We start from the raw sequence: 25,871 nt of genomic DNA on the forward strand, positions 1-25,871 counted from the left end.
CTGCTCTGGTTCGCCAGAAGCGGCTTAGTCATGCTGTCCACATGACCCAGAAGCTGTACGCCGGCTCCCTCGGCCAATAAAGCGAGATGAGCGCCGCAACCCCAGAGTCGGCCACAACTGGACCTAATGGTCAGGGGTCCCTTTACCTTTTCCTATTATACATATATATATAATCAGTGAAAGCAGCAATCCCTCTTGCTGTTCTGGCTTCTGGCATAGCTGCGCAGCTTGCATTCGCTCCATAAGACGCACACACATTTCCCCTTACTTTTTAGGAGGGGAAAAATGAGTCTTATAGAGCAAAAAATACGGTATCTTGCACAGAACAGGCCTCTGTGGCTTTTCCTGAGACCTCACAATACTGTATATATATGACCTTAACATTCTTATAACAAGTCTCTCCCCATCCCTCTCTGTACCTACTTTGGACAGTATTGTGAGGTCTCAGGAAAAGCCACAGAGGCCTGCTCTGTGCAAGGTACCGTATTTTTTGCTCTATAAGACTCACTTTTTCCCTCCTAAAAAGTAAGGGGAAATGTGTGTGTCTTATGGAGCGAATGCAGGCTGCGCAGCTATCCCAGAAGCCAGAACAGCAAGAAGGATTGCTGCTTTCACTGCGCAGCGATCCCTCTTGCTGTTCTGGCTTCTGAGATTCAGAGTATTTTTTTTCTTCCTGTTTTCCTCCTCCAAAAACTAGGTGCGTCTTGTGGTCTGGTGCGTCTTATAGAGCGAAAGATACGGTAATTCCGAAGAGAGGAATGCTCCCCTCGCGTGTTAGCAAAGAACCTCAGAGCACAAGCAGCACCACACTCGACTTTTAAGGCTGCAGGGCTCCAAAATAAGGCGGATGGACTCAGTTCTAAGCCACCCAGGCTCCAATGCGCATTTTGCAGAGGGTTCCAGAGAAAATAACAGTGCGCCAAGGCGGGTTTATTCTGATTTATTGGTGGCTCTGCGATGCTTCCCCAAAGCTGCACCACATGCTTGCTAAAGCACAACATCTGCAGAACAAAACATTACAGGGTTTCAGCTGGAGGTTACAGGATGCGCCCCGGTTGGAGATGAAGCGGTGTGGCCGCTCCCGATCTTTTGCAGTTACGAAACAGCGCTGAAAGCAGGACTTGTGTGTGACAGCCCCGGCAGCATCCTGTGCACATATCATCATAAACGTTCAATACAGAAGACACCTGGAAATATCCCTGTATGTAGCCACATCAGTCCTAAGCATGTGATTTCTTAACAACGACCACCACCACCCCTCGATTCACAGTTTATATCTGAAATTCCCAGAGCTTCGGCTGCTAAGAGAAGCTGCAATTGTTGCTACCCTAATCACTTCCTCCTAAACATGAACCCAAACCAAGAATCCTGCGATTATTATAATTATTATTAAAAAAGCAAAGATGGCTTCTTGATACAATGAATAATAATAGGAAAGAAAATGTACCACGAGGCTACTTCAAAACGATAAAGGATAAAAGGGGCAGATCCTGGGAAAAGATTTAAAATGTTTGGATGTCTCTACCCAGGCAGATGTCTGTTACTACAAACACTGGACTTTAGGAAGTTCTCATAACCTACGTTTCGCTGACCGCAACCCAGAGACACCCTGATATTTGTGAAGTGAAGCTCCCTCTGATATCCGGAACACAAGCCATGTGGTTTGTCAATGCAGCCTTGGTCCCAGAAAACCTGCCACGAGGCCCCTAGCAGAAAAGACCCACAGGGTGAATGGGGCGTCATGCTCCGCCCTGGAATCGCTGATTTAGCGAGGCAAAGGCCTTCTCTCGCACATCACATCTGCACCATAATCCGGGCACCATAATCTCCCATAATCTGGGCAGCAGTCTCTCCGCACTCAGAAGCCCAGCGAGCAAACGGAAACAAGACTTTGGGGGCTTCAAAGTTTGCCATCGGAACCTCATTCGGGGGAAGAGAACGCCGACGTCCTGCTCTCTTCAAACCCTCAAGGAGGCCGGCCGATCCTCGGGCCGAAAAAGGGCAGAACGGAAAGCCCCGGGCAAGACAGGATATTGAAACAAGAACGAAAGTTCCACCTTCAGGCTACAAGTCAGAGATGTCGCCCACCATGCTGGGTCCCGGCAGGAGCGCTGCATCATGGGATACGTAGTCCAGGAAGCACGCCACACCGCTGATTAAATAAGGAGCCGTAGGTCAAAGAGTCGTTGAGACGCTGGGCCAGGAGGCCGGGCGAGGCGGCGCAGCCCTCGAACCCGCGGCCGAGACGGATCTGCTCCCGTCTCCTCACCCCGCCCCAGGAGGGGAGGGCGCTAGCGGATGCCGCAGTCCCCTTCCCCGCCCCGCAGTTTCTCCAGCTCGATTGAGCGCACCAGCTCTTGCACGAACTTCATCTCGGACGCCAGCTGTTTGGCAAGGGCCTCGTAGCGGTTCTCCAGCTTCCGGTACCGCCTCTTCAGCCCGTTGGCCGCCAGCGAGGCGCTCCGGGCCTCCTCCTGCGCCTGGCGCTTGAGGGCCTCCGTCTTCTGCATCTCCTGGCGGATCTGCCGCAGGTCCTGGCCCACAGCCTCATTCTCCTCCTTGTACCACAGCTCCTTCTCCTCGTAGATGGAGCGCAGGGCCTCAATGTCTTCGCGGAAGGACTTCTTGCTCCGCTGAAGCTCGCGGAGGCCCTCCTCGGCCGCCGCCACCTCCTCCATGACCTTCGAGAAGCGCTCAAAGTTGACGTAGGTGTTGTTGGGCGGCATGCTGGAGTGGGACTTGATGGTGTACTCCTTCAGGCGGGTCGTCTTGAGGCGGCGGCGCTCCGGCTTCTTGCCATTGTCCTCGTTGCGGACGTTCCGGCGCTTGATCACCTGCAAAGGGTCAGCGGGGAGATGCTCAGAAAAGAGCCTCGGGCAGTTGCTTCTCTTTCCCGCCCGCCACCCCCATTCCAGGGGGTCAGTCTAGAGAAGGAGCCCCCAAACTTAAGGCCCGCAGGCCAGATAAGGCCCAAGGGACTCGTTTATCCGGCCCACGGCAACCCCCACCGCCCGCTCTTACCGGCGCTGCGCGGCTGCCCACTTCCGGGTTGGAGGAGCACCGGAAATACCGTATTTTTCGCTCTATAAGACGCACATTTCCCCCTCCAAAAATTAAGGGGAAATGTGTGTGCGTCTTATGGAGCGAATGCAGGCTCCTTAGCTTCAGCGATAGCAATGCAAAGCCTCCAAAGTGCAGTGGGAGCGCTCCTGCTGCGCTCCGGAGGCTTCGGATTGCCTTCGCTGAAGCCTGGAGAGCGAGAGGGGTTGGTGCGCACCGACCCCTCTTGCTCTCCAGAGTTCAAAAATAGCTGCCTGAAGCCTCTGGAGCGCAGCCGGAGCTCCCGCTGCGCTCCGGAGGCTTCGGGTTCCTTTTGCTGAAGGGTATGTGCCCCTTCAGCTAAGGCACAGCGCCCCTCCAGCTAAGCAGGAGGAGAAATGGAAGGGGCTCCGTTTCTCCTGCCGCTTCGCTGAAGGGGCGCTGAGCAGAGAGGGGGAGAATTTTTTCTTCTTGTTCTCCCCCTCTAAAACAAGGTGTGTCCTATGGTCAGGTGCGTGCTATAGAGCAAAAAATACGGTAGCTTGTTTACATGCACATGTGCAAGCATTATTTCCTGTGCACCTCCGTGCCAGAGGAGGCCCGTGCATATGCACACAAGCTATTTCCGGTGCTCCTCAGACCCGGACGTGTGCCAGAAATAGTGTGTGCGCACGCGCTCCTCCAGTGTGGAGACACTGGAGACACAGTAAGTTTGCTGACCCCTGGTCTAGGGGACCCACAGGGTCTCTCCCCACTTGGCAAATCTACCCATCCTTTTTATCTGAGACCAAAAGTTTCTTTCTTTTATATCTTTGCACATCTGTTTACTTGGGGTTTGGGCTGGGGGTTCATCAGTATGCGGACGATACCCAGCTCTACCTCTACCTAAATCAGAACCAGTGAAGGCAGTGAATGTCTTGTGTGAGTGTCTGGAGGCAGTTGGAGGATGGATGGTGGCTAATGGATTGAGGTTGAATCCTGACGAGACAGAAGGACTGTTTTGGGGGGTCTGTAGACTGTCTCGCCAGAGTGGTGCATGCCCTGGTTAGCTCCTGCTTGGACTACTGCCATGCGCTCTATGCGGGGCTACCTTTGAAGGTGACAAAGAAACTACAACTAATCCAGAATGCGGCAGCTAGACTGGGGACTGGGAGTGTCCCCCAAGACCACATAACACATTGGCTCCCAGTATGTTTCCGGGCACAATTCAAAGTGTTGGTGCTGACCTTTAAAGCCCTAAACGGCCTCGGTCCTGTATACCTGAAGGAGCGTCTCCACCCCCATCGTTCTGCCCGGACACTGAGGTCCAGCTCCGAGGGCCTTCTGGCGGTTCCCTCCCTGCGAGAAGCAAAGCTACAGGGAACCAGGCAGAGGGCCTTAACTTATCATATCGTAACCTAACAAAAGGGGAGGGGAGGGGAAGCATCACGGACCTCTCCAGGACCTTCCCTCTATCTAGTCACCTTGCAGCTCCCAGTTAAAAACAAAAGACAAAGTGATAGAGGAGGATTCTAGAATCCATTTTGAACCTGCAGGTCACAGTCAGGGTGAGTTGTCAAGATGAATGTGCCCTTCGTCTGCCACCACCACCAATCTGTGTGCTCCAGCCCCTCTCTCCATCCTTCCCCAGCAGAACCATCCAGCAGTAAAGGCCACTTACTGGGCGATTTTGTTTCCCAAGGAGGCAGGGAACTGAATCACTTGCCGGCTCCCATCTTCTCCCCAACCTGCCCTCCCCTTCTTCCTCTGCTTAGATTGTAAGGCTTTGCTACCGATCTTACAAATCTGGAAGCCCGCCTGGTTCAAGAGCGGGTGAAAAATATAGCTTGGGAACCGCAAGCCAACATTCAGAAACATCTCAGTTTTTACCTTAATCCACGGGTGCTCCAGGCTCTGGTCGATCGTCATCCGCTTCCTGAAACAGAATGTGGAGCAGAAGTCAGTTAATAAGAATAAGAATAAGAATAAGAATAAATTTTATTTACCGTATTTTTCGCCATATAGGACGCAGTTTTCCCCCTCCAAAAATGAAGGGGAAATGTGTGTGCGTCCTATGGGGCAAATGCAGGCTTTCGCTGAAGCCTGGAGAGCGAGAGGCATCGGTGCGCACCGACACCTCTCGCTCTCCAGGCTCCAGGAAGTTATCCGCAAGCCGTGCGAGCCCGGGGGAGTTCCCGCGGGCTCACAAGGCTTGCGGGCAGCAGCCTGCAGCCCAGAGCACGGGGCGCCCTCCGGAGGACGCCCCTTGCTACAGGAAGATGTCCACAAGCCTCCCGCACCCAGCGGGAGGTCCCGCCGGGCGCGCGGGGCTTGGGGTGGCAGCCTGCATCCCGAAGCACAGAGTGCCCTCCGGAGGATGCCCCTTGCTTCGGGAAGGTGTCCGCAAGCCTCCCGCGCCCAGAGCGATGCCAAAGCGGGCTTCCCCCGCCCCAGCCCCGTGCCTAGGGGGGGAAAATAATTTCCCCCCCTTTATTTCCCCCCCAAAAAATCTAGGTGCGTCCTATGGGCCGGTGCATCCTATAGGGCGAAAAATACAGTATACTCCACCCTCCCCAGCCTCAGGGCGGCTAACAACAGTAACATTACAATAAAAACATAGGGGGGGGATACCAATTTAAAATACAGGTTAAAACGCAATTTAAAATGCAGTTCTGAATTCACTCCACGGATATATCAACAATAAAACTTCATTGCTTGACTTCCATCGCGTGAATGTGGAGGAAATTGTTCTGATTTTTTTGCAATTTTTCTTCTTATTTTTTCTTTCCTTCCTTTAATCCTTCTTTGTTCTTTTTTTATATGTGTGCGCTTAACTGAAAAATATGTATGTATGTATGTATTTGTATGTATTTTGCAATAATTATGTTAAATAAAATTTAATATTTATATTTTAAAAAATATGCAGTTCTGTTGGTGAAATCATCAGTGCTGTGGAATAGGACCTGGAGGGTCACCTGGCTTTTGCAACTAAGCAGTTCTGTTATTCTATAAAGTATATTTTATTAATTTTCCATACATTCATGCCACATTACAATTTCTATTAAATTTTCGGTTTTTGACTTCCTTCGGCTTCTCTGCCAATCATCCAAGTTCTAATTTCTTTAAATACACATTTCCAAATTTTGGTATTGCCATTATACCTACCCCCCACTTCTATTTTGCCTTTTTACAATATTTCTTATGCTGTTACAGAGCTTCTCTAAATGCCACTAACGTTATTCCATTATCACTTATACATTCCCAGTATTCAACTAATTTTCCCCAGTCCTCGATGAACTTTTGATCTCGTAGATATCTGATCTTCCCAGTCAGTTTATTAAGTTCTGCATAGTCCATCAGCTTCATTCTCTACTCCTACAGTTCTGTTATTCTAACCCCCTTGCAATGCGGGAATAATAGCGGAAGAATCCCTGGCAGATGGCCATGCAACTTCTTCTTAAAAGGAGAGCCCAACACCTTCCACGGAAGTCTGTTTCACTCTCGGACAGCTCTTGCCGCCAGAAAGTTCTTCCTGCTGTTTAGTCAGAATCTCATCCTTTCCGTGGAGACGCAGGTTACAGCAACGGCCAAGGCAACATTTTCCACCTTCGCCGCATCAAGCAGTAGGTCCTTTATCTTTCCCGCCCCAACTTGGCCACAGTGATCCATGCGACGGTCACCTCCAGGCTTGACTACTGTAATTCGCTCTACGCGGGGCTGCCCTTGAAACTGTCCCAGAAACTCCAGCGCGTGCAGAATGCTGCAGCGAGGCTCCTCACGGGGTCCCTGCCATGGGAGCATATTCATCCAGTGCTTTTCAAGCTGCACTGGCTCCCGGTGGAGTACAGGGTCAGATTCAAGGTGCTGGTTTTGACCTTGAAAGCCCTTCACGGCCTAGGACCCTCGTACCTACGGGACCGCCTCTCCCGGTACGCCCCACGGAGAGCCTCAAGGTCCATAAATAGCAACACCCTAGTGGTCCCGGGCCCTAAGGAAGTCAGATTAGCCTCAACCAGAGCCAGGGCCTTTTCAGCACCGGCCCCGGCCTGGTGGAACGCTCTGCCTCATGAGACCAGGGCCCTGCGGGATCTGATTTCTTTCCGCAGGGCCTGTAAGACAGAGTTGTTCCGCCTGGCCTTTGGCTTAGAATCAATTTGATTCCCTCCCCCTCTTTTCTTTTTTCCTTTCTCCTCCTGCGATGAGGCTGCATTTTAACATTTTAAGGTTGTATTTTAATCTTGTTTTTTAAGTTGTTTTTCAACCAACCGGTTTTTATTATTGGTTGTTAGCCGCCCTGAGCCCGGTCTTGGCTGGGGAGGGCGGGGTATAAATAAATTTTATTATATTATTATTATCTTTCATCACTTGGATCTGTTGATTTGGGTCCTTCCAAGCTTGGAGACTAGCTTTCTCCGTCCTTCCTGTGACAGCCCTCCAAATATGGGTGATGATTAAGTGTCTCCCTCCCAAATGGACAACACGCGCAGGGATTCTGTGGTGCCTCACAAGACGAAATTAATCCGTTCCGTGAGGCTCTTCGTCTAGCGGTTTTTTCGTTTTGCAAAGCAAGCCCATTGACAGCTTAGCGGATTAGCGCTATTAGCGGTTTAGCGGCTTTTAGCGGCTTATCACCTTAGCGGATCAGCTGATAAGCGGCTTAGCGGCTTGGGAAAAGGGGGGGGGAGAGGAATAAACCCCTGCAGGAACTCGCAAGACATTTTCGTCTTGCGAGGCAAGCCCATATGGAAATTCGTTTTGCGAAGCGCCTCCAAAACGGAAAACCCTTTCGTCTAGCGGGTTTTCCGTCTTGCGAGGCGTTTGTCTTGCGGGGCACCACTGTACAAGCCCTGCGGAAACTCACACTGCTCATTTCCTCTTTGTGTTCGAATGGAGCGTGTTGTCCGTTTGAGAGGGTGATGCTCAATAATTTTATAAGAAAATACTGCTCCCTTTCCCTTATGGGGTATTCCACAGCCCCATATACAGTGGTACCTCGGGTTACATACACTTCAGCTTACAGGCGCTTCAGGTTACAGACTCCACTAACCCAGAAATAGTACCTCGGGTTAAGAACTTTGCTTCAGGATGAGAACAGAAATCGTGCTCCTGCAGTAGCAGCAGAAGGCCCCATTAGCTAAAGTGGTGCTTCAGGTTAAGAACAGTTTCAGGTTAAGTACAGACCTCCGGAATGAACTAAGTACTTAACCCAAGGTACCACTATAGAGTCCTTAAGTGGGTTCCCCATCGGCAGGAGAAAATGACAGAGGCCAACCAGCTAAATACAAGCTAAACAGGTTTTACGCATAGGTGTCTCATGCTGCCTAATTAATTCTACTTTCTCTCAGGGTTTGGGAGAGGCAAGGAGGGACGTCCGAGGCCTTGAGCAAATGTAGGTCAACAGGAAAATATATATTTGCCTCGGGAAAACACCCTATTCTCTCATTGTTGTCGTTTACGAACATCCGGCCTGGCAAAGAGATCTGTGCGGCTCCCAAAGCTTGTGCCGATCGCATTAGCGTGGCGCTGAGAGAGACCGAGCTATGAATTACAAGAGATTGAGTGACATTGCCAGACAAGAGGACATAGCCCAGGTAAAACCAGGGATGTTCCTAGGGGACCAGATTTATCGGACCATACCAGCCCCCTACCTTGCAGAAATCCACTATGTGGAATACCGCAGACTTCTTACAGCGGCTAGATTAAATGTCCTTGACTCTGCGATATTGTGGGGAAGGTACAGGGGAGTACCATATGCCCAGAGAACCTGTCATCGTGCCATGGGTGTGGTTGAGTCCACCGAACACATTCTCTTGACTTGCCCTTCTTATGCAGAGCTTAGACAAAATTTTATAGATCCACTCCTATGTCAATTTAGCTTCCTACCCGGAGAAAACCAGGTTTTACACTTGCTGAATAATGTCACTAGAGCTATACCTTCCTTGGTGGCCAAATTTCTTTTTTTAGCTTTTAAGCGTCGCAAGACTATAATTGACTGTACTGATATGGGGCTATCTGTTTAGCCCATTTTAGTGTTGGCTAAGCTCTAAAATCTTCCTGGATGTTTAACTGTGTATTGACAAATGTACTTTTTTCTGACAGACGGTCGAATAAAAGGTTGATGATGATGATGAATTACAAGGTTCCGCGTTCAAACCTCGCCGCTGCCATGAACTTTGAGGGGGCTGGGGTAGGTAGGCTACACGCAGTGATGGCCAAACCTGGCCCTCCCGCTGTTTGAGGACTACAACTCCCATCATCCCTAGCTAACAGGTCAGGGATGATGGGAACTGTAGTCCCAAAACAGACACCCATAACCCATCACCCGCGTTTCGTACTTGGGATCCTTGACAAGCAGCCGCCGAATGAAGTCCTTCGCCAGTTCGCTGGTGTTGCTAAAGTACTCCTCGTCAAAGTCATAGTTGACAGCAGAAATGTTGGTTAAGGTTTCCTGCTTTGTTTCGCCCAAGAACGGAGAGGCGCCGCTTAAGCTGCGAGGGCGAGAGGATAAAAAAGGAAGAAGAAATCCCTTTATTTAGGCGTTTTGTACCAACTAACCCTTAGGGACGCGGGTGGCGCTGTGGGTTAAACCACAGAGCCTAGGGCTTGCCGATCAGAAGGTTGGCACTTCAAATCCCCGCGATGGGGTGAGCTCCCGTTGCTCGGTCCCTGCTCCTGCCAACCTGGCAGTTCGAAAACACGTCAAAGTGCAAGTAGATAAATAGATACCGCTCCGGTGAGAAGGTAAACGGCGTTTCCGTGTGCTGCTCTGGTTCGCCAGAAGCGGCTTAGTCCTGCTGGCCACATGACCTGGAAGCTGTACGCCGGCTCCCTCGGCCAGTAAAGCGAGATGAGCGCCGCAACCCCAGAGTCGGCCACGACTGGACCTAATGGTCAGGGGTCCCTTTACCTTTAACAACTAACCAAATAATTTAAACCAGGCATGTCCAAAGCCTGTTCCAGGGGCCTAATCCAGTCCATTTAATCCAGCCCCCATGGCATGGGGTAAAATCCTTAAAAAAGCTCAGCAAAACTTCAATCCTAAAACTCAACAACTTGGGGGGGAAATGTAAAAAGAGCTCCACAACTTTGGTCGGCCCTCACGTGTGTTCACTTCCCCGAATCTGGCCCTCTTTGAAAAAAGTTTGGGCTCCCCTGATTTAAACCATCAATAAAAATCCACAGAATATTTTTTTTTAAATCATTTTTAAAGCAGGAATCCAAGTCGACGAAGAACATACCATACTCTGGAATCGAAGGCTAAGAAAATTCTGGGAGGGTTGAGTACATAAGGAGGTAGAATCATAGAATTGGAGAATTGCAAGGGGCTCCCCAAAGGTCCTCTAGACCAACCCCCTGCCAGGCAGGGATCACGGAGAAAGCATCCCTGACAGGGGGCCAGCCAATGTTTCTTTAAAAAGCTTAGATGGAAAAAACATCACCCACAAGCACGATTCGAACACAAGAGCACTCTCCTCTCCCATTCAGAAGGCTCTTGTTATCTCTTTATGATCTTTACGGTATCCGCTGCTCTTGGCCCCCCAGGCTTGTGGTCCCCAAAGCAAGATGCTGTGCCCTTCGACCACCAGAAGGGCAGATGTGGCTTCCTGGATGGGTTAAAATCTCCACCCACCGTGAACCCAAGTTACTGAAGCCACCATCATGCACTACTTGCCGGACCTAAAAGGTAAAGGGACCCCTGACCATTAGGTACAGTCGTGGACGACTCTGGGGTTGCGGCGCTCATCTCGCTTTATTGGCCGAGGGAGCCGGCGTACAGCTTCTGGGTCATGTGGCCAGCATGACTAAGACGCTTCTGGCGAACCAGAGCAGCGCACGGAAACGCTGTTTACCTTCCTGCCGGAGTGGTACCTATTTATCTACTTGCACTTAATGTGCTTTCGAACTGCTAGGTTGGGACTGAACAACAGGAGCTCACCCCGTCGTGGGGATTCGAACCACCGACCTTCTGATCAGCAAGTCCTAGGCTCTGTGGTTTAACCCACAGCGCCACCCGCATCTCAAGAGCCAGACCTGGGGGGGAGAAAAACCCAAAACAGTAAGCTAAGCCCTCTCTTCCCCAAAGGTGCTGCACTACTGAACATGCAACCCTTCTGGAGAAGCACAGGATTGTCGCTGGAAGGGACCGCGGGAGTCATCTATAATAATAATAATAATAATAATAATAATAATAATAATAATAATAATATATTATTTGTACCCCACCCATCTGGCTGGGTCTCCCCAGCCACTCTGGGCGGCTTCCAACAAAGATTAAAAATTCGTTAAAATGTCACACGTTAAAAACTTCCCTGAACGAGGCTGCCTTCAGATGTCTTCTAAAAGTCAGAGAGTTGTTTATTTCCTTGACATCTGGTGGGAGGGCATTCCACAGGGAGGGCGCCACCACTGAGAAGGCCCTCTGCCTGGTTCCCTGTAGCTTTGCTTCTCGCAGGGAGGGAACCGCCAGAAGGCCCTCGGCGCTGGACCTCAGTGTCCGGGCAGAACGATGGGGGTGGAGACACTCCTTCAGGTATACTGGACCGAGGCCGTTTAGGGCCCCCTGCAATACAGGAATCTTTCACCCCACCCCCAAGACCCTGAGGTTAAGAGCCCTGGCAGAACTACGCTTGTTCACCAAGCACAGGTCTTGACTTTGCGCAACGAGTTTTGTTTTGAAATACTCACAGGATATAGGTGATGACGCCGATGCTCCTGGAAGGAGGGAAGGGAAAGGGAAAGGAGAGGATCAACGTACTTGGAAAGTAGTTCATAAACAAGTAAAAGCAGATAAAAATCCATGGAAACTGTGAAGTTGGAAGTAATCTGCAGGGATTACTGCAAAGTTACTGTGCATTCAATAATAATAATAATAATAATAATAATAATAATAATAATAATTTATTATTTATACCCCGCCCATCTGGCTGAGTTTCCCCAGCCACTCTGGGCGGCTCCCAATCAAGTGTTAAAAACAGTACAGCGTTAAATATTAAAAACTTCCCTGAACAGGGCTGCCTTAAGGTGTCTTCTGAATGTCAGGTAGTTGTTTATCTCTTTGACATCTGATGGGAGGGTGTTCCACAGGGCGGGCGCCACTACCAAGAAGGCCCTCTGCCTGGTTCCCTGTAGCTTTGCTTCTCGCAGGGAGGGAACAGCCAGAAGGCCCTCGGAGCTGGATCTCAGTGTCTGGGCAGAACGATTGGGGAGGAGACGCTCCTTCAGGTATACTGGGCCTTTGAGGCCGTTTAGGGCTTTCAAGGTCAGCACCAACACGTTGAATTGTGCTCGGAAACGTACTGGGGGCCAATGCAGATCTCTCATTGTTATGTGGTCCCGGCGGCCACTCCCAGTCACCAGTCTGGCTGCCGCATTCTGGATTAATTGCAGTTTCCGGGTCACCTTCAAAGGTAGCCCCATGTAGAGCGCATTGCAGTAATCCAAGCGGGAGATAACTAGAGCATGCACCACTCTGGCGAAACAGTCTGCAGGCAGATAGGGTCTCATCCTGTGTACCAGATGGAGCTGGTAGACAGCTGTCCTGGACACAGAATTAACCTGCGCCTCCATGGACAGCTATGAGTCCAGAATGACTCCCAGGCTGCGCACCTGGTCCTTCAGGGGCACAGTCACCCCATTCAGGACCAGGGAATCCCCCACATCCGCCTGCCCCCCCGTCCCCCAAAAACAGTACTTCTGTCTTGTCAGGATTCAACCTCAATCTGTTAGCCGCCATCCATCCTCCAAACATTAAATTCCACAGGTAACCTAAGCCAACTTATTTTACTCACCACATATCAGCCTCCAGGCCCAAAGGTTCGTAGTTGACTATTTCTGGAGCTTTGGAGAGAGGGATTAGAAAAAAAAATAAGCATTTCGGAGACAGAGAACCACAACCAACCAGGGTCCCTGCATCTGCCTCTCAAATACTTTGTGGCTCCGGCCAGATATGTGGAGGATAGGTAAAAGTTATGGTAAAGGCGACTGTGGGGTTGCAGCGCTCATCTTGCTTTCAGGCCGAGGGAGCCGGCGTTTGTCCGCAGACAGCTTTCCGGGTCATGTGGCCAGCAGGACTAAACCACTTCTGGCGCAACGGGACACTGTGACGGAAACCAGAGCGCGCGGAAACGCTGTTTACCTTCCCGTGGGAGCGGTACCTATTTATCTACTTGCGCTGGTGTGCTTTCGAACTTCAGGAAATGGGATTGAGCGATGGGAGCTCACTCCGTCGCGGGGATTCGAACCGTCGGCCTTCTGATTGGCAAGCCCAAGAGGCTCAGTGGTTTAGACCATCCCCTCCTCTCCACGCTGAGGGTTTCTCCTGCTTGCTCGCCCCTCACCCGTTGCACTCTCTGAACATCCTGGTCTCTCACACATACCTACAAACTCGGGAGTGCCGAAGATGTTCTTGAACTCGTTCCCTGCTTCGATCTTGTGGGCAATGCCAAAGTCGATCAGCTTGATGCGAGGACTTGGGACGTTCTTATCAAGGAGCATGATATTTTCAGGCTGGGAGGGGGAAAGGTTGGGAGAACACATGAGCACCATGTCTCTGCCGCCAGAGGAACAGGGTAATGTTGTTTTTATTATTCACAAGCTGCTCATCTGACCGAATTTGCCCCCCGCCACTCTGGGCAGCTTCCAACAGAATATTAAAAAATGAAACATCTAATAATAATAATAATAATAATAATTTATTATTTGTACCCCGCCCATCTGGCTGGGCTTCCCCAGCCATTCTGGGCGGCTTCCAACAAAGACCAAAAATACACTAAAATATCACACATTAAAACTTCCCTAAACAGGGCTGTCTTCTAAAAGTCACAGTTGTTTATTTCCTTGACATCTGAAGGGAGGGCGTTCCACAGGGCGGGCGCCACCACAGAGAAGGCCCTCTGCCTGGTTCCCTGTAACCTCACTTCTCACAGCGAGGGAACCGCCAGAAGGCCCCTGGTGTTGGACCTTAGTGTCTGGGCTGAACAATGAGGGTGGAGACGCTCCTTCAGGTATACAGGACTGAGGCTGTTTAGGGCTTTAAAGGTCAGCACCAACACTTTAAATTGTGCTCAGAAACATCCTGGGAGCCAAGGTAGGTCTTTCAAGACCGGTGTTATGTGGTCTCGGCGGCCGCCCCCTGTCACCAGTCTAGCTACCGCATTCTGGATTAGTTATAGTTTCTGTGTCACCTTCAAAGGTAGCCCCACGTACAGCGTGTTGCAGTAGTCCAAGTGGGAAATAACCAGAGCATGCACCACTCTGGCGAGACAGTCCTTGGGCAGGGAGGATCTCTGCCTGCATACCAGGTGGACCTGGTACAAAATCTTAAGAACAACCCAATATAGGGCTGCCTTCAGATGTCTTCTAAAGGTTGTATGGTTACTTGACATCTGATGGGAGGGTGCCACCACTGAGAAGGCCCTCTGCCTGGTTCCCTGCAACCTCACTTCTCTCAGTGAAGGAACTGCCAGAAAGCCCTTGGAGCTGGACCTCAGTAACGCTCCTGCAGGTATTCAGAGCCAAGGCTCTTTCGGGCCTTAAAGATCAATACCAAAACTTTGAATTGTGCTTGGAAACATACTGGGAGTCAACATAAATCCTTTAGGGCCGGTGTTATATGCTCCTGGCGGCCGCTCCCAGTCACCAGCCTGCGGCCTAGGACCCACGTACCTACGGGACTGCCTCTCCTGGTATGCCCCACGGAGGACCTTAAGGTCCACAAATGACAAGATATTGGAGGTCCCAAGTCCCAAGGAGGTTGGGTTGGTCTCAACTAGGGCCAGGGCCTTTTCAGTACTGGCCCCGACTTGGTGGAACGCTCTGTCACAAGAGTACAGGGCCTTGTGGGACTTGACATCTTTCCGCAGGGGCTACAAGACAGAGCTGTTCCGCCTGGCCTTTGGTTTGGACTCAGTCTGACGCTTATGTTTCCCTTCCCTTATGGTCTTGATTTATCAGATACTTCAAAATGAGGCTGCATTTTAAACTGCATTTTAACCTGTATTTTAAATTGGTTTTCTTCCCCTTTTGGTCCCCCCCCCCTTTCTTTTTCTCCTATTGTGTTTTTACTGTGATTTTATTGGTGTTCGTCGCCCTGAGCCCAGCTCTGGCCGGGGAAGGCAGGTATAAATAAAATTTATTATTATTATTATTACAGTGGTACCTCAGGTTAAGTATTTAATTCATTCCAGAGGCCCGAACTTAACCTGAAACTGTTCTTAACCTAAAGCACCACTTTAGCTAATGGGGCCTCCCGCTGCTGTCGTGCCACCGGAGCAAGATTTCTGTTCTCATCCTGAAGCAAAGTTCTTAACCTGAAGCACTATTTCTGGGTTAGTGGAGTCTGTAACCTGAAGGGTATGTAACCTGAGATACCACTGTAGTAGTATTATTATTATTATTATATTGTGTGAGCAGGATCTCACCTTGAGGTCAAAGTGGGCGATGCGTTTGGAGTGGAGGTAGTGGACGCCGTCCAAAATCTGCTTGAGGAACTGCGTGGCCTCCTCCTCCGTCAGCGACTCCTTTTCGGCCAGGAAATCGAAGAGCTCTCCGCCGGAGACCAGCTCAAGGATCAGCACCACGTCCGTCTTGTTCTCGAAGATGTCGTGCAGCGTGATGATGTTGGGGTGCTGGATCTCGCGCAGGATGTCGACCTCCCGCTCAATCTCCTCGCGGCTCACCCCGCGGCGGCTGGAGGACAGACGGCGCTTCTTGATGAACTTGGCCGCGTATTCCAGGCCGCTCTTCTTCTCACGGCACTTGCGCACGATCGCAAACTGTCCGCTGTGAGGGGGGGAGAGAGAGAGGGAAAACGTTCACTTACAGTCATACCTCGGGTTACAGCCGCTTCAGGTTGTGTTTTTTTGGGTTTCGGTGGTCGCGAATGGATAATAATAATAATAATAATAATAATAATAATAATAATAATAATTTATTTATACACCGCCCATCTGGCTGGGTCCCCCCAGCCACTCTGGGCAGCTTCCAACAAAACACTAAAATACAATAACCTATTAAACATTAAAAGCTTCCCTAAAGAGGGCTGCCTTCAGATGTCTTCTAAAAGTTTGGTAGTTGTTTTTCTCTTTGACATCTGGTGGGAGGGCGTTCCACAGGGTGGGTGCCACCACCGAGAAGGCCCTCTGCCTGGTTCCCTGTAACTTGGCTTCTCGCAGGGAGGGAACCGCCAGAAGGCCCTCAGTGATGGACCTCAGTGTCTTTTTTAAAAAATATATATATTTATTGACGTTTCAAAGATTATACAAAAAGAAAAAACAAAATATAACAAAAATACAAAAATACAAAACTAAAACAATTTAAAAACACATAAAATTCCATTCACTTATTTTCTTTTAACTTACTTCCCAGACCTCCTCATACCTCCCCTTTTTGTATCCCAATTCAAATTATTAATTCAGCAAATCCTCGCCATTAGTTTTCACTTAATTTTCAACCTTTCTTTCTCTCCCCCCCCCCAATTTATCTTATTCATTACAGCTGAAAACCACTTAATTTCTAACCAACATCTGTGATGGACCTCAGTGTCTGGACTCAACGATGGGGTTGGAGACGCTCCTTCAGGTATACTGGACCGAGGCCGTTTAGGGCTTAGAAGGTCAGCACCAACACTCTGAATTGTGCTAGGAAACTTACTGGGAGCCAGTGTAGGTCTTTCAAGAAGCGCTTAATCGCGCTTTGCGCATGCGCAGAAGAGCCGAATCACAACCCACGCATGCGCAGGCGTGGATTGCGGGTTGCGAATGCGCATCCCGCACGGATCACATTCACAACCCAAACGTCCACTGTATTTTATTTTTGTTTAAATTTTGCTCATGCTGTTCAGGTTTATACATTCCACTAAATTTACTTTTTTTTCTTTTTTAAAATAATATTTATTAAGATTTCAAAAAAAGATTACAAAAGTAATCGCGCACTTTCATGTAAAAAGTGCAGGGATTTATGTTATGTAAAATGAACCATGGAAAGAGGAGAATGGAAGACGTTGCTATCTTAAGGATGCAAAATGAGTATTTTAAACTGTAAAACAAAACAAAAATTAAAAATTATAGATAGATTATAGATGATAGCTAGATAAGTAGATAGATAGATTAGACAGACAGACAGACAGACAAAAGAAATAAGGTCCAGACCTGTGGTCCACACATCTATGTATACGCTTGGTTGGTACATTTATGAGCATTATATATATATATATATATATTTGCTTTCGTAGATTTTCACGGGTACAGGAATGCAGGTTTTGGTGTCCTCGGGTGTCTTCCCGTGTAAAAGTTGGGGTGTCTAGGCGACGTTTCGACGAGGTCTCACTCGTCATCTTCAGGCTGGTGCTTTCGGCTTCTTGTTACTGGAACAGAGCGGGATCTGAATGTTTGAGTTCCTATAAATACTGTAGAGGGGGTGTGGTGTCTAGCCTCCAATGTTCTGGGCAGAGAGGAAGTTCCCAGGCTAGTGTGCCTTTTCTTCTTTTGTTCCTTAATTACTTGAGAGATACCTTGAGTGATTTCTTGAGTGATATCCTGAGTACCACTTAGGTGGGTCATTAGGTGTGGATTAGTTGCTAAAGTCTTTGTGTCTTGACCTCTTGAACTTTGTGAAGAGTTTTCCTGAGAAGATGGCTGTATTGCACTTAGTTGTGCTTTGGCTTGGCTTCGTGTATAGGGGCGAGCTGTGGTTTTGTGGCTTGTGTCAGCCAGATCTGTGTAGGGATTGCAGGGGGGTGCAGCATCCGGATGACGAGTGAGACCTCGTCGAAACGTCGCCTAGACACCCCAACTTTTACACGGGAAGACACCCGAGGACACCAAAACCTGCATTCCTGTACCCGTGAAAATCTACGAAAGCATATATATATATATATATATATATATAATGCTCATAAATGTACCAACCAAGCGTATACATAGATGTGTGGACCACAGGTCTGGAGCAGCACAGGAGGACCGCCCTGAAACCATTTCCACTTCCAAACTGACCAATGTTTTCTCTGCAAGGAGGGAGAAGGTGGAGGAGCCTCCCCGTTGCCTTTTCCTTCACAAATCCTGTCTTAAGCGTATGTCTGTGTATGAATAGGTTGAGCCTGTGACCTGGCTCAGGAACGAAGTATTTGTCATTACAAAAGACTGGCCAGGCTTCCCCAGGGTATCCAATCAAGTAAGCATTAACAGGTGACCTGCCAGACAGGATGTAAACAACACACTCAGATTTCTGTTGTAGATCACCTGTGATGTAGGTATGATGTTTCTGGGGGTGGTCTTAGACTGCAGGGTGGGCAATTTAAAATGTCTATATAAGGGCGGGCACACCTTATTTCGGGGTCCTCCTCCTTCTTCTGCGTGTGAGGGGAGCACCCTGTTGCAACAGTTTTAATAAAGATCAGGCTTACTAGCTGCTTTGCTTCTCAATATTCTCTGACTGGCCTCTGTTATTTTCTCCTACCGATAGGGAACCCACTTAAGGACTCTAGAAGGGCTCTTGTGTGCCCCAGAAGGGAATAAGGGCAGATTTCCATTTATTACAGGTGCAATGAGCACAGGGGACAAGCCTAGCAAGGAAAACAGAAATCTTCAGTTAACTATAAAGCAGGAACTTTGGGCTTTCCAGCTGCTGCTGAATTGTAACCCCCATCGGTTCCAGGTAGCGTGGCCAACTGCAAGGCATGATGGGAGTTGTAGTTCAGCAACACCTGGGCGGGCAACAGTTCTATGAAGCCAGGCAGGTGGACCAGGACCATGAAACTGAAGGAGATATCTTGCAGAAAGGGGATATTTGTGGATTTCCCCGTGCTCCAAAGCGGACGCAGTTAACACACAGCACATTCCTGATTCCTGACGCTCCCGTCTGCCCCAGCAAATAAGCACTTCCTGGTTTTGTGAGTGTGAAAAAGCTGGGAGAAATCTACACTATTGTGAAAGGAGGAGAAAATGTCCGTCACACGCAGATTATTTCACAAATTCTGGAGTCTTTCCATAGAAGGAAAGGCCTACCGAAGAAGAAAACCTCTCCGCGCTCTGTTTTAATAAAGCCGCGGGCATGGGGACATGGAATTGCAGCTATTTACATTTCTCAAAGGTGAGATCACACAGCAAGCTAGCTTTCAGTATACGGTTGAAACTGCAAAAAGAAAAGGACACGGAAGCAGAACGGAAGAGACCTGACCTGCTTTATTTCTGCTGGCCATCAGCAAAAATTCATCAGGACGGATAGCAATGAGGCGAGGGGAGGGGAGAGAACAAACAGATTTTGCACACAAGGTTTTCTTTAAAAAAAGAAAAAATAAGTCGACTGGCTTTGGTTTCTCAGTCCACAGTTCACCACTGTGTCCAAAAAGGGAGGATTTGATCGCTAATTGGGATCTTAAATAGGGTTGCCATATTCCCAAAAGTGAAAATCTGGACAAAGTTGCTCAGTTTTTTTGGGGGGGGGGGGATGACGACGAAATTGTTGAGCCCTTTTGGGGGCAACATATCCCAAATAAAATTTAAGATTTTGGGGGATTTTTTTATAAGCATTTTTTTGGGGGGGGGGGTTAAAAAAATTCTCGTCGATAGAAATTTACAGCCAGAAAATTTCGTTTTGTGAGATTCTCGCGACTTTCCCCCACATCCCCTAACATGGGTCCTTGTTACAATAATTAAGACATATACATATCAATACGTTCTCTGCTATTTTGACTTGTCCAAATGGTCCATAACCTTCGTTACTTTACAAGTGATTCTTATAGTCCTGCTAAAGTTTTGATTTGCTTACAATGGTCTGCTAAGTAAATTATAAAAAATTTCCCGTTCCTTTTTAAAGTCGTTGTCTTCTTTTCTTTTTTTTTACAGTTATATATAAAAAAGACTGATTTGGTAATACTTAGAGATAAAAATTGGTAATACTATCAGAAATACATAGACCGATAACTATGAAATGACTGCAAGGTTTAATATGTTAACTGTTTATATTGGGTCAACTTTTCTGCTGTGCTTTATCGAAAGGAGAAAAATAATCGTAACAGTTTAAAAATTTATTTTAACTTAAAACAATAACGTTATAGCATATGTATCCATGTTTGTTAACTGATGTGGTTAAACAATTTAAAAAAAAAAAACTTAGACTGAGTTTTAGCACACATGAAAAACAAATCCTTATTTCCTGAGGGACTATAATGCAACTTAAATAGAAAACCATCTTTAGATAGATTTTTCCTCCAAAAGCGTTTTATTTTAAAAACCCAATTTATTCTTTTGAGGGAAAATTGATTTAAATTTAAAAAAAATCCAATTTAAATTTCAAAAAATCCAATTTAAATAAAAAAAAATCCAATTTAAATTTAAAAAATCATTTTTTAAAAAATCATTGATTTTTATATTCACCTTAGCAGGATTTACTTCCACAAAAACAAGCATAGAATGAGGCTGCCATATGGTTACCGAAGAGGTGACAGTGTTGCAAAGGTCTGGGGCCGAATCCTGTGTATATCGTCAGATCAGGGTGACACCGCAATATTGGACAAGGATCTCGCATCACCCCCTGAAACCAAAGTTGCAACACCCGTGGGTTCTGAGTTTGGGATATGGGCGAGATCCTTGCAACACCCTCACTTCCTTTTCCCAGGCTCTTGGGGTGGGTGGGTTTGGGGAGACTGCCTCAAACCTGCTGGCCAGACTGGAATTACTCAAGACAGGAAACGTCGCTGAAATAGTTTGTGCAGCTGACGCACAAGTCAAGAATGCAGAAACGCCGCAAGCGACGCTGCGGGGCGATCTGAAATTCTAGTGTGAAGCCAGAACCCGCTTGCGTGAGGCAAACACAGGATGCTAACACAAATAAATAGCCGAAAAATCGAACCAGGGTCTGAAGATTTAAGCCCTGCCATGGCAACAGTCTCCTAGGCTGCCAGTCCCTTGGGTGCTGAAGGTTTCCTCTATTCTCCACAATTTTTATTATATTTTATGTTTTACCTTTTAGAATATTCATTTAAAGAACCTTAAGATATCAACTGGATGCGGGTGGCGCTGTGGGCTAAACCACAGAGCCTAGGACTTGCTGATCAGAAGGTCGGCGGTTCGAATCCCCGCAACGGGGTGAGCTACCGTCGCTTGGTCCCTGCTCCTGCCAACCTAGCAGTTCGAAAGCATGTCAAAGTGCAAGTAGATAAATAGGTACCACTCCGGCGGGAAGGTAAACGGCGTTTTGGTGCGCTGCTCTGGTCGCCAGAAGCGGCTTAGTCATGCTGGCCACATGACCCGGAAGCTGTACGCTGGCTCCTTCGGCCAATGAAGCGAGATGAGCGCCGCAACCCCAGAGTCGGCCACGACTGGACCTAATGGTCAGGTGTCCCTTTACCTTTACCTTTAAGATATCAACGACTATCCCTTCTTCTCTTTCCATGGTTCACTTTGCATAACATAAATCCCTACATATTTTACAAAAGCTATGCCATTCCGTATTACATTATTGCGTCCATCAAAACTGATTTACACTGTTGAATTTATGTTAGTGGTGCCAACGTTTTCAAATAAACACGATTTCTCCCCTTATATTCAATAAACGTTTTCCAATGTTCTCTAAACATACGTTCTTCTTGTTCTCTTATTCTATATCAGGGGTCAGCAAACTTTTTCAGCAGGGGGCCGGTCCACTGTCCTTCAGACCTTGTGGGGGGCCAGACTATTTTTGGGGGGGGGAATAAATGAACGGATTCCTATGCCCCACAAATGACCCAGAGATGCATTTTAAATAAAAAGACACATCCTACTCATGTAAAAACAGTGTGTGATTCCCAGACCGTCCGCAGGCCGGATTTAGAAGGCAATTGGGCCGGATCTAGCCCCTGGGACTTAATTTGCCTACCCATGTTCTATATGTTAGGTCTGCAAGCTGTGCATATTCCATCAGCTTAAGTTGCAATTCTTCTTTGGTTGCAACCTCGCTCGTTTTCCATTTTGGGACTAACAAAACACAGGCCGCAGTAGTGGCACACATAAAGAACCTTTTTTGATGCCTGGGAATTTCCGTCTGAATTATCCCCAACAGAAAGGACTCTGGTGTTGTTATTTTTTTGAAAAAGTACGTTTAAACATTTCCCCCCCCCAATTCATTATGAATTATTTCCCAGTACTCTTTTACAAGCCAGTCCATTCTGTTACGCCGTCCCTGAGCTCTTTGCAAAAAGGCACTTTGAACTAACATTAACCAACAAAAGCTGCAGGCTGTTTATCGATGACGCTTAGCTGAGGTTTCCAAAGGAGAAGTTGGAATTGTCCATGGGCGTTTTGCGATATCATCACGAATTGATCAGCAATAACTTTAAAATAACTTGCACCAGCACACACACAAACAAACAAACACACCTTGCTTCCTATAAATTCACCATTGGGGAGCACACAAGATCTAGGGGATTTCTTGGTTTTTTATTGCTGGCAGTTGTCGACACTGAGGTCCAGCGCCGAGGGCCTTCTGGCGGTTCCCTCCCTGCAAGAAGCCAAGTTTCAGGGAACCAGGCAGAGGGCCTTCTCGGTGGTGGCGCCCGCCCTGTGGAACGCCCTCCCACCAGATGTCAAAGAGAAAAATAACTACCAAACTTTTAGAAGGCAGCCCTGTTTAGGGAAGCTTTTAATGTTTAATAGGTTATTGTATTTTAGTGTTTTGTTGGAAGCCGCCCAGAATGGCTGGGGGGACCCAGCCAGATGGGCGGGGTATAAATAATAAATTAGTATTATATTATTATTCTTAACTAGGCTGTTCCTCCCTCGTTCTGCATTCCTGCCTAATTACCTCCTCCTGTCTCTCCATGCTCTCCCCCTCTGTCAGCAATGGAATGCAGCTGAGACATTATTATATTATTATTATTATTATTATTATTATTATTATTATTATTATTTCTCTCTCACACACACACAAAACACGCAAGCAGACACACAACAAAGTGATCGGCCAGCTCACCTGCCAAGTTCCTCCTCCATCTCATAGTAGTCCTCCACATTTTCTTGGCGGAAGGTGGACATGGTTTCCTCCGCCCCGCCCCGCCGGGAAAAGCGCCTGTCCCCAAATTTCCAGACTGCCCAGCGCTGGATCAATACTAAAGGAAGAGGAAGGATAAAGATCAGTCAAATGATCCTGCAACTGAGGAAAGGAAAGTGACTGGGAGTGGCCGCCGAGACCGCATAACACCGGTCCTGAAAGATCTTCATTAGCTCCCAGGACGTTTCCGAGCACAATTCAAAGTGTTGGTGCTGACCTTTAAAGCCCTAAACAGCCTCGGTCCAATATACCTGAAGGAGCATCTCCACCCCCATCGTCCAGCCCAGACACTGAGGTCCAGCTCCGAGGGCCTTCTGGCGGTTCCCTCCCTGCAATAAGTGAGGCTACAGGGAACCAGGCAGAAAGCCTTCTCGGTGGTGGCGCCCGCCCTGTGGAACGCCCTCCCACCAGATGTCAAAGAGAAAAACAACTACCAGACTTTTAGAAGACATCTGAAGGCAGCCCTGTTTAGGGAAGCTTTTAATGTTTAATAGACTATTGTATTTTAATATTCTGTTGGAAGCTGCCCAGAGTGGCTGGGGAAGCCCAGCCAGATGGGCGGGATATAAATAAATTATTATTATTATTATTATTATTATTATTATTATTATTATTATTAAAGGAACAACTGCTGCAAAATCACACATTATTATTATTATTATTGTTATATATATTTATACCCCGCCTTTCCCCCCTGACAAGAACTTCGGAGACTCCTTTCTCCCCTGCTGCTCCCCCATCCCTAAGTGATCCCAGCTATAAACTGTAGCCTCTACCCCCCCAACCTTCCTCCACCCCCCAAAAGAATCCCGGCCCCATTCACACTCACAGCAGTTGCCTCCCACTCCCACAGACCCCTCTGCACCCCATCTTTCCAAACTTGCGACTTAAATCCGTATCAAAGGCATTCCCACAACTTAACCCCTTCCCTGCCATTAAAAGCAGCCCAACATCAAAAGCAGCCACCCATGACTTAACCCCTTCCTCCCCATCAAAGGATCCCCAGGACTTAACCCCTTCCTCCCCATCAAAGGATCCCCAGGACTTAACCCCTTCCTCCCCATCAAAGGATCCCCAGGACTTAACCCCTTCCTCCCCATCAAAGGATCCCCAGGACTTAACCCCTTCCTTCCCATCAAAGGATCCCCAGGACTTAACCCCTTTCCTCCCATCAAAAGCATCTCGACTTAACCCCTCCCCTCCCATCAAAAGCAGCCCAACCTCAAACCTGTAACCCCTTTCCTCCCATCAAGCGCCCCCCCCCCCGACTTAGCACCAAAAGCACCCCCACGACTTAACCTCTTCCCTCCTGGCTCAAACCACCACCACCACCCTTCCGCCAGCCGTTTCTTAGAAGCACAGAAGTGCAGCGCTGGAAGGGACCCCCCAGGGTCATCTAGTCCAGCCCCACATTTCCTCCCCACCCACCCCCTAAGGGGGGGACCCCCAACCCTATATTTCTGGAAATTCCCCCCTCCTTCCCCTCCCCCTTCCCTGCCTCCCTAACAAAGCCTTTTCCCACGAGCAACCCCTCCCTCCCCCCCAGCCTCAAACCCCTCGGGTCTCAGAGCCCCACATATCTGCCCCCGCCCCCTTTTCGCTAAATCTAGGGGGGGCCCCAAACGAAAGCACCTCTTTCGCGATTTCCACTTCCAAACCCCCATTTAATAGCATCAAAAAGCAGAATATCCTCCTGCAAACGAGCGCAGCCTCCCCCCACAACTCCCCCACACACCCCATCGCCCACCTTAGGAGATCGAGAGCGCGCCCGGGAGGCAAGGAAGGCGCGTCCCCGAGAGAGACAGCGAGAGACAAGGCGCCGCGTCCGCCCGCATTCCAACACTCCCTGCAGCGGCTCTCCCCATTGGCTAAAGCGCGGAGGTGACGTCACAGTCCCGGGCTCCGACCGCCTCCCCCGCTTCCCCGGGCAGGCGGTGACGTCATTCATTCAGCCAGCCAGCCAGCAAGGGGCGCAGCAGCAGCAGCAGCAACTCCTTGCAGATATTGCAGTTCTGCTTTTTTTGGCTGCAGGCAAGTTCTTAAAGAAATGGGAGTGCCTGATCACCTCATCTGTCTCCTGAGAAATCTCTATGTGGGACAAGAAGCTACAGTTAGAACTGGATATGGAACAACTGATGGGTTCAAAATTGGGAAAGGAGTACGGCAAGGCTGTATATTGCCTCCCTGCTTATTTAACTTATATGCAGAATTCATCATGCGAAAGGCTGGGCTGGATGAATCCCAAGCCGGAATTAAGATTGCCGGAAGAAATATCAACAACCTCAGATATGCAGATGACACAACCTTGATGGCAGAAAGTGAGGAGGAATTAAAGAACCTTTTATGGAGGGTGAAAGAGGAGAGCGCAAAATATGGTCTGAAGCTGAACATCAAAAAAATTAAGATCATGGCCACTAGTCCCATCACCTCCTGACAAATAGAAGGGGAAGAAATGGAGGCAGTGAGAGATTTTACTTTCTTCGGCTCCATGATCACTGCAGATGGTGACAGCAGTCACGAAATTAAAAGACGCCTGCTCCTTGGGAGAAAAGCAATGACAAACCTGGACAGCATCTTAAAAAGCAGAGACATCACCTTACCAACAAAGGTCCATATAGTTGAAGCTATGGTTTTCCCAGTAGTGATGTATGGAAGTGAGAGCTGGACCTTAAAGAAGGCTGATTGCCAAGGAATTGATGCTTTTGAATTATGGTGCTGGAGGAGACTCTTGAGAGTCCCATGGACTGCAAGAAGATCAGACTGATCCATTCTGAAGGAAATCAGCCCTGAGTGCTCACTGGAAGGACAGATCCTGAAGCTGAGGCTCCAAG

At 48.4% G+C, this 25,871-nt stretch overlaps 4 protein-coding genes across 5 annotated transcripts in view; 2 read left to right on the top strand and 2 right to left on the bottom strand.

Annotated features, from left to right (window-relative positions):
• LOC310835517 (uncharacterized protein) overlaps positions 1-25,871 on the bottom strand; it is a 691,527-nt gene that overhangs the window by 621,359 nt on the left and 44,297 nt on the right. The gene's annotated exons all lie outside the window — the stretch shown is intronic.
• Positions 1-25,871, top strand: part of TNFAIP8L1 (TNF alpha induced protein 8 like 1) — a 222,375-nt gene that overhangs the window by 96,320 nt on the left and 100,184 nt on the right. The window lies entirely within an intron of this gene.
• The window catches only part of LOC310835758 (protein-lysine 6-oxidase-like), a 390,424-nt gene that overhangs the window by 25,926 nt on the left and 338,627 nt on the right, over positions 1-25,871 (top strand). The gene's annotated exons all lie outside the window — the stretch shown is intronic.
• DAPK3 (death associated protein kinase 3) lies at positions 927-24,917 on the bottom strand. 2 transcript variants are annotated; one of them, XM_083720562.1, is made up of 9 exons: positions 24,788-24,917; positions 22,963-23,098; positions 15,438-15,798; positions 13,395-13,524; positions 12,807-12,855; positions 11,704-11,730; positions 9,354-9,506; positions 4,909-4,954; positions 927-2,834 (listed from the first exon to the last, which is right to left on the bottom strand). In XM_083720562.1, exons 2-9 carry the CDS (start codon positions 23,022-23,024, stop codon positions 2,292-2,294), a joined length of 1,371 nt encoding a protein of 456 aa, XP_083576688.1. In that variant the 5' UTR covers positions 23,025-23,098; positions 24,788-24,917; the 3' UTR covers positions 927-2,291. The 2 variants fall into 2 exon arrangements, with proteins under 2 accessions (XP_083576688.1, XP_083576689.1); XM_083720563.1 differs by lacking the exon at positions 24,788-24,917 and adding an exon at positions 24,673-24,784.

The sequence above is a fragment of the Podarcis gaigeae genome (genome assembly GCF_964106915.1).
Source record: "Podarcis gaigeae genome assembly, chromosome: 18".
NCBI lineage: Eukaryota > Metazoa > Chordata > Lepidosauria > Squamata > Lacertidae > Podarcis > Podarcis gaigeae.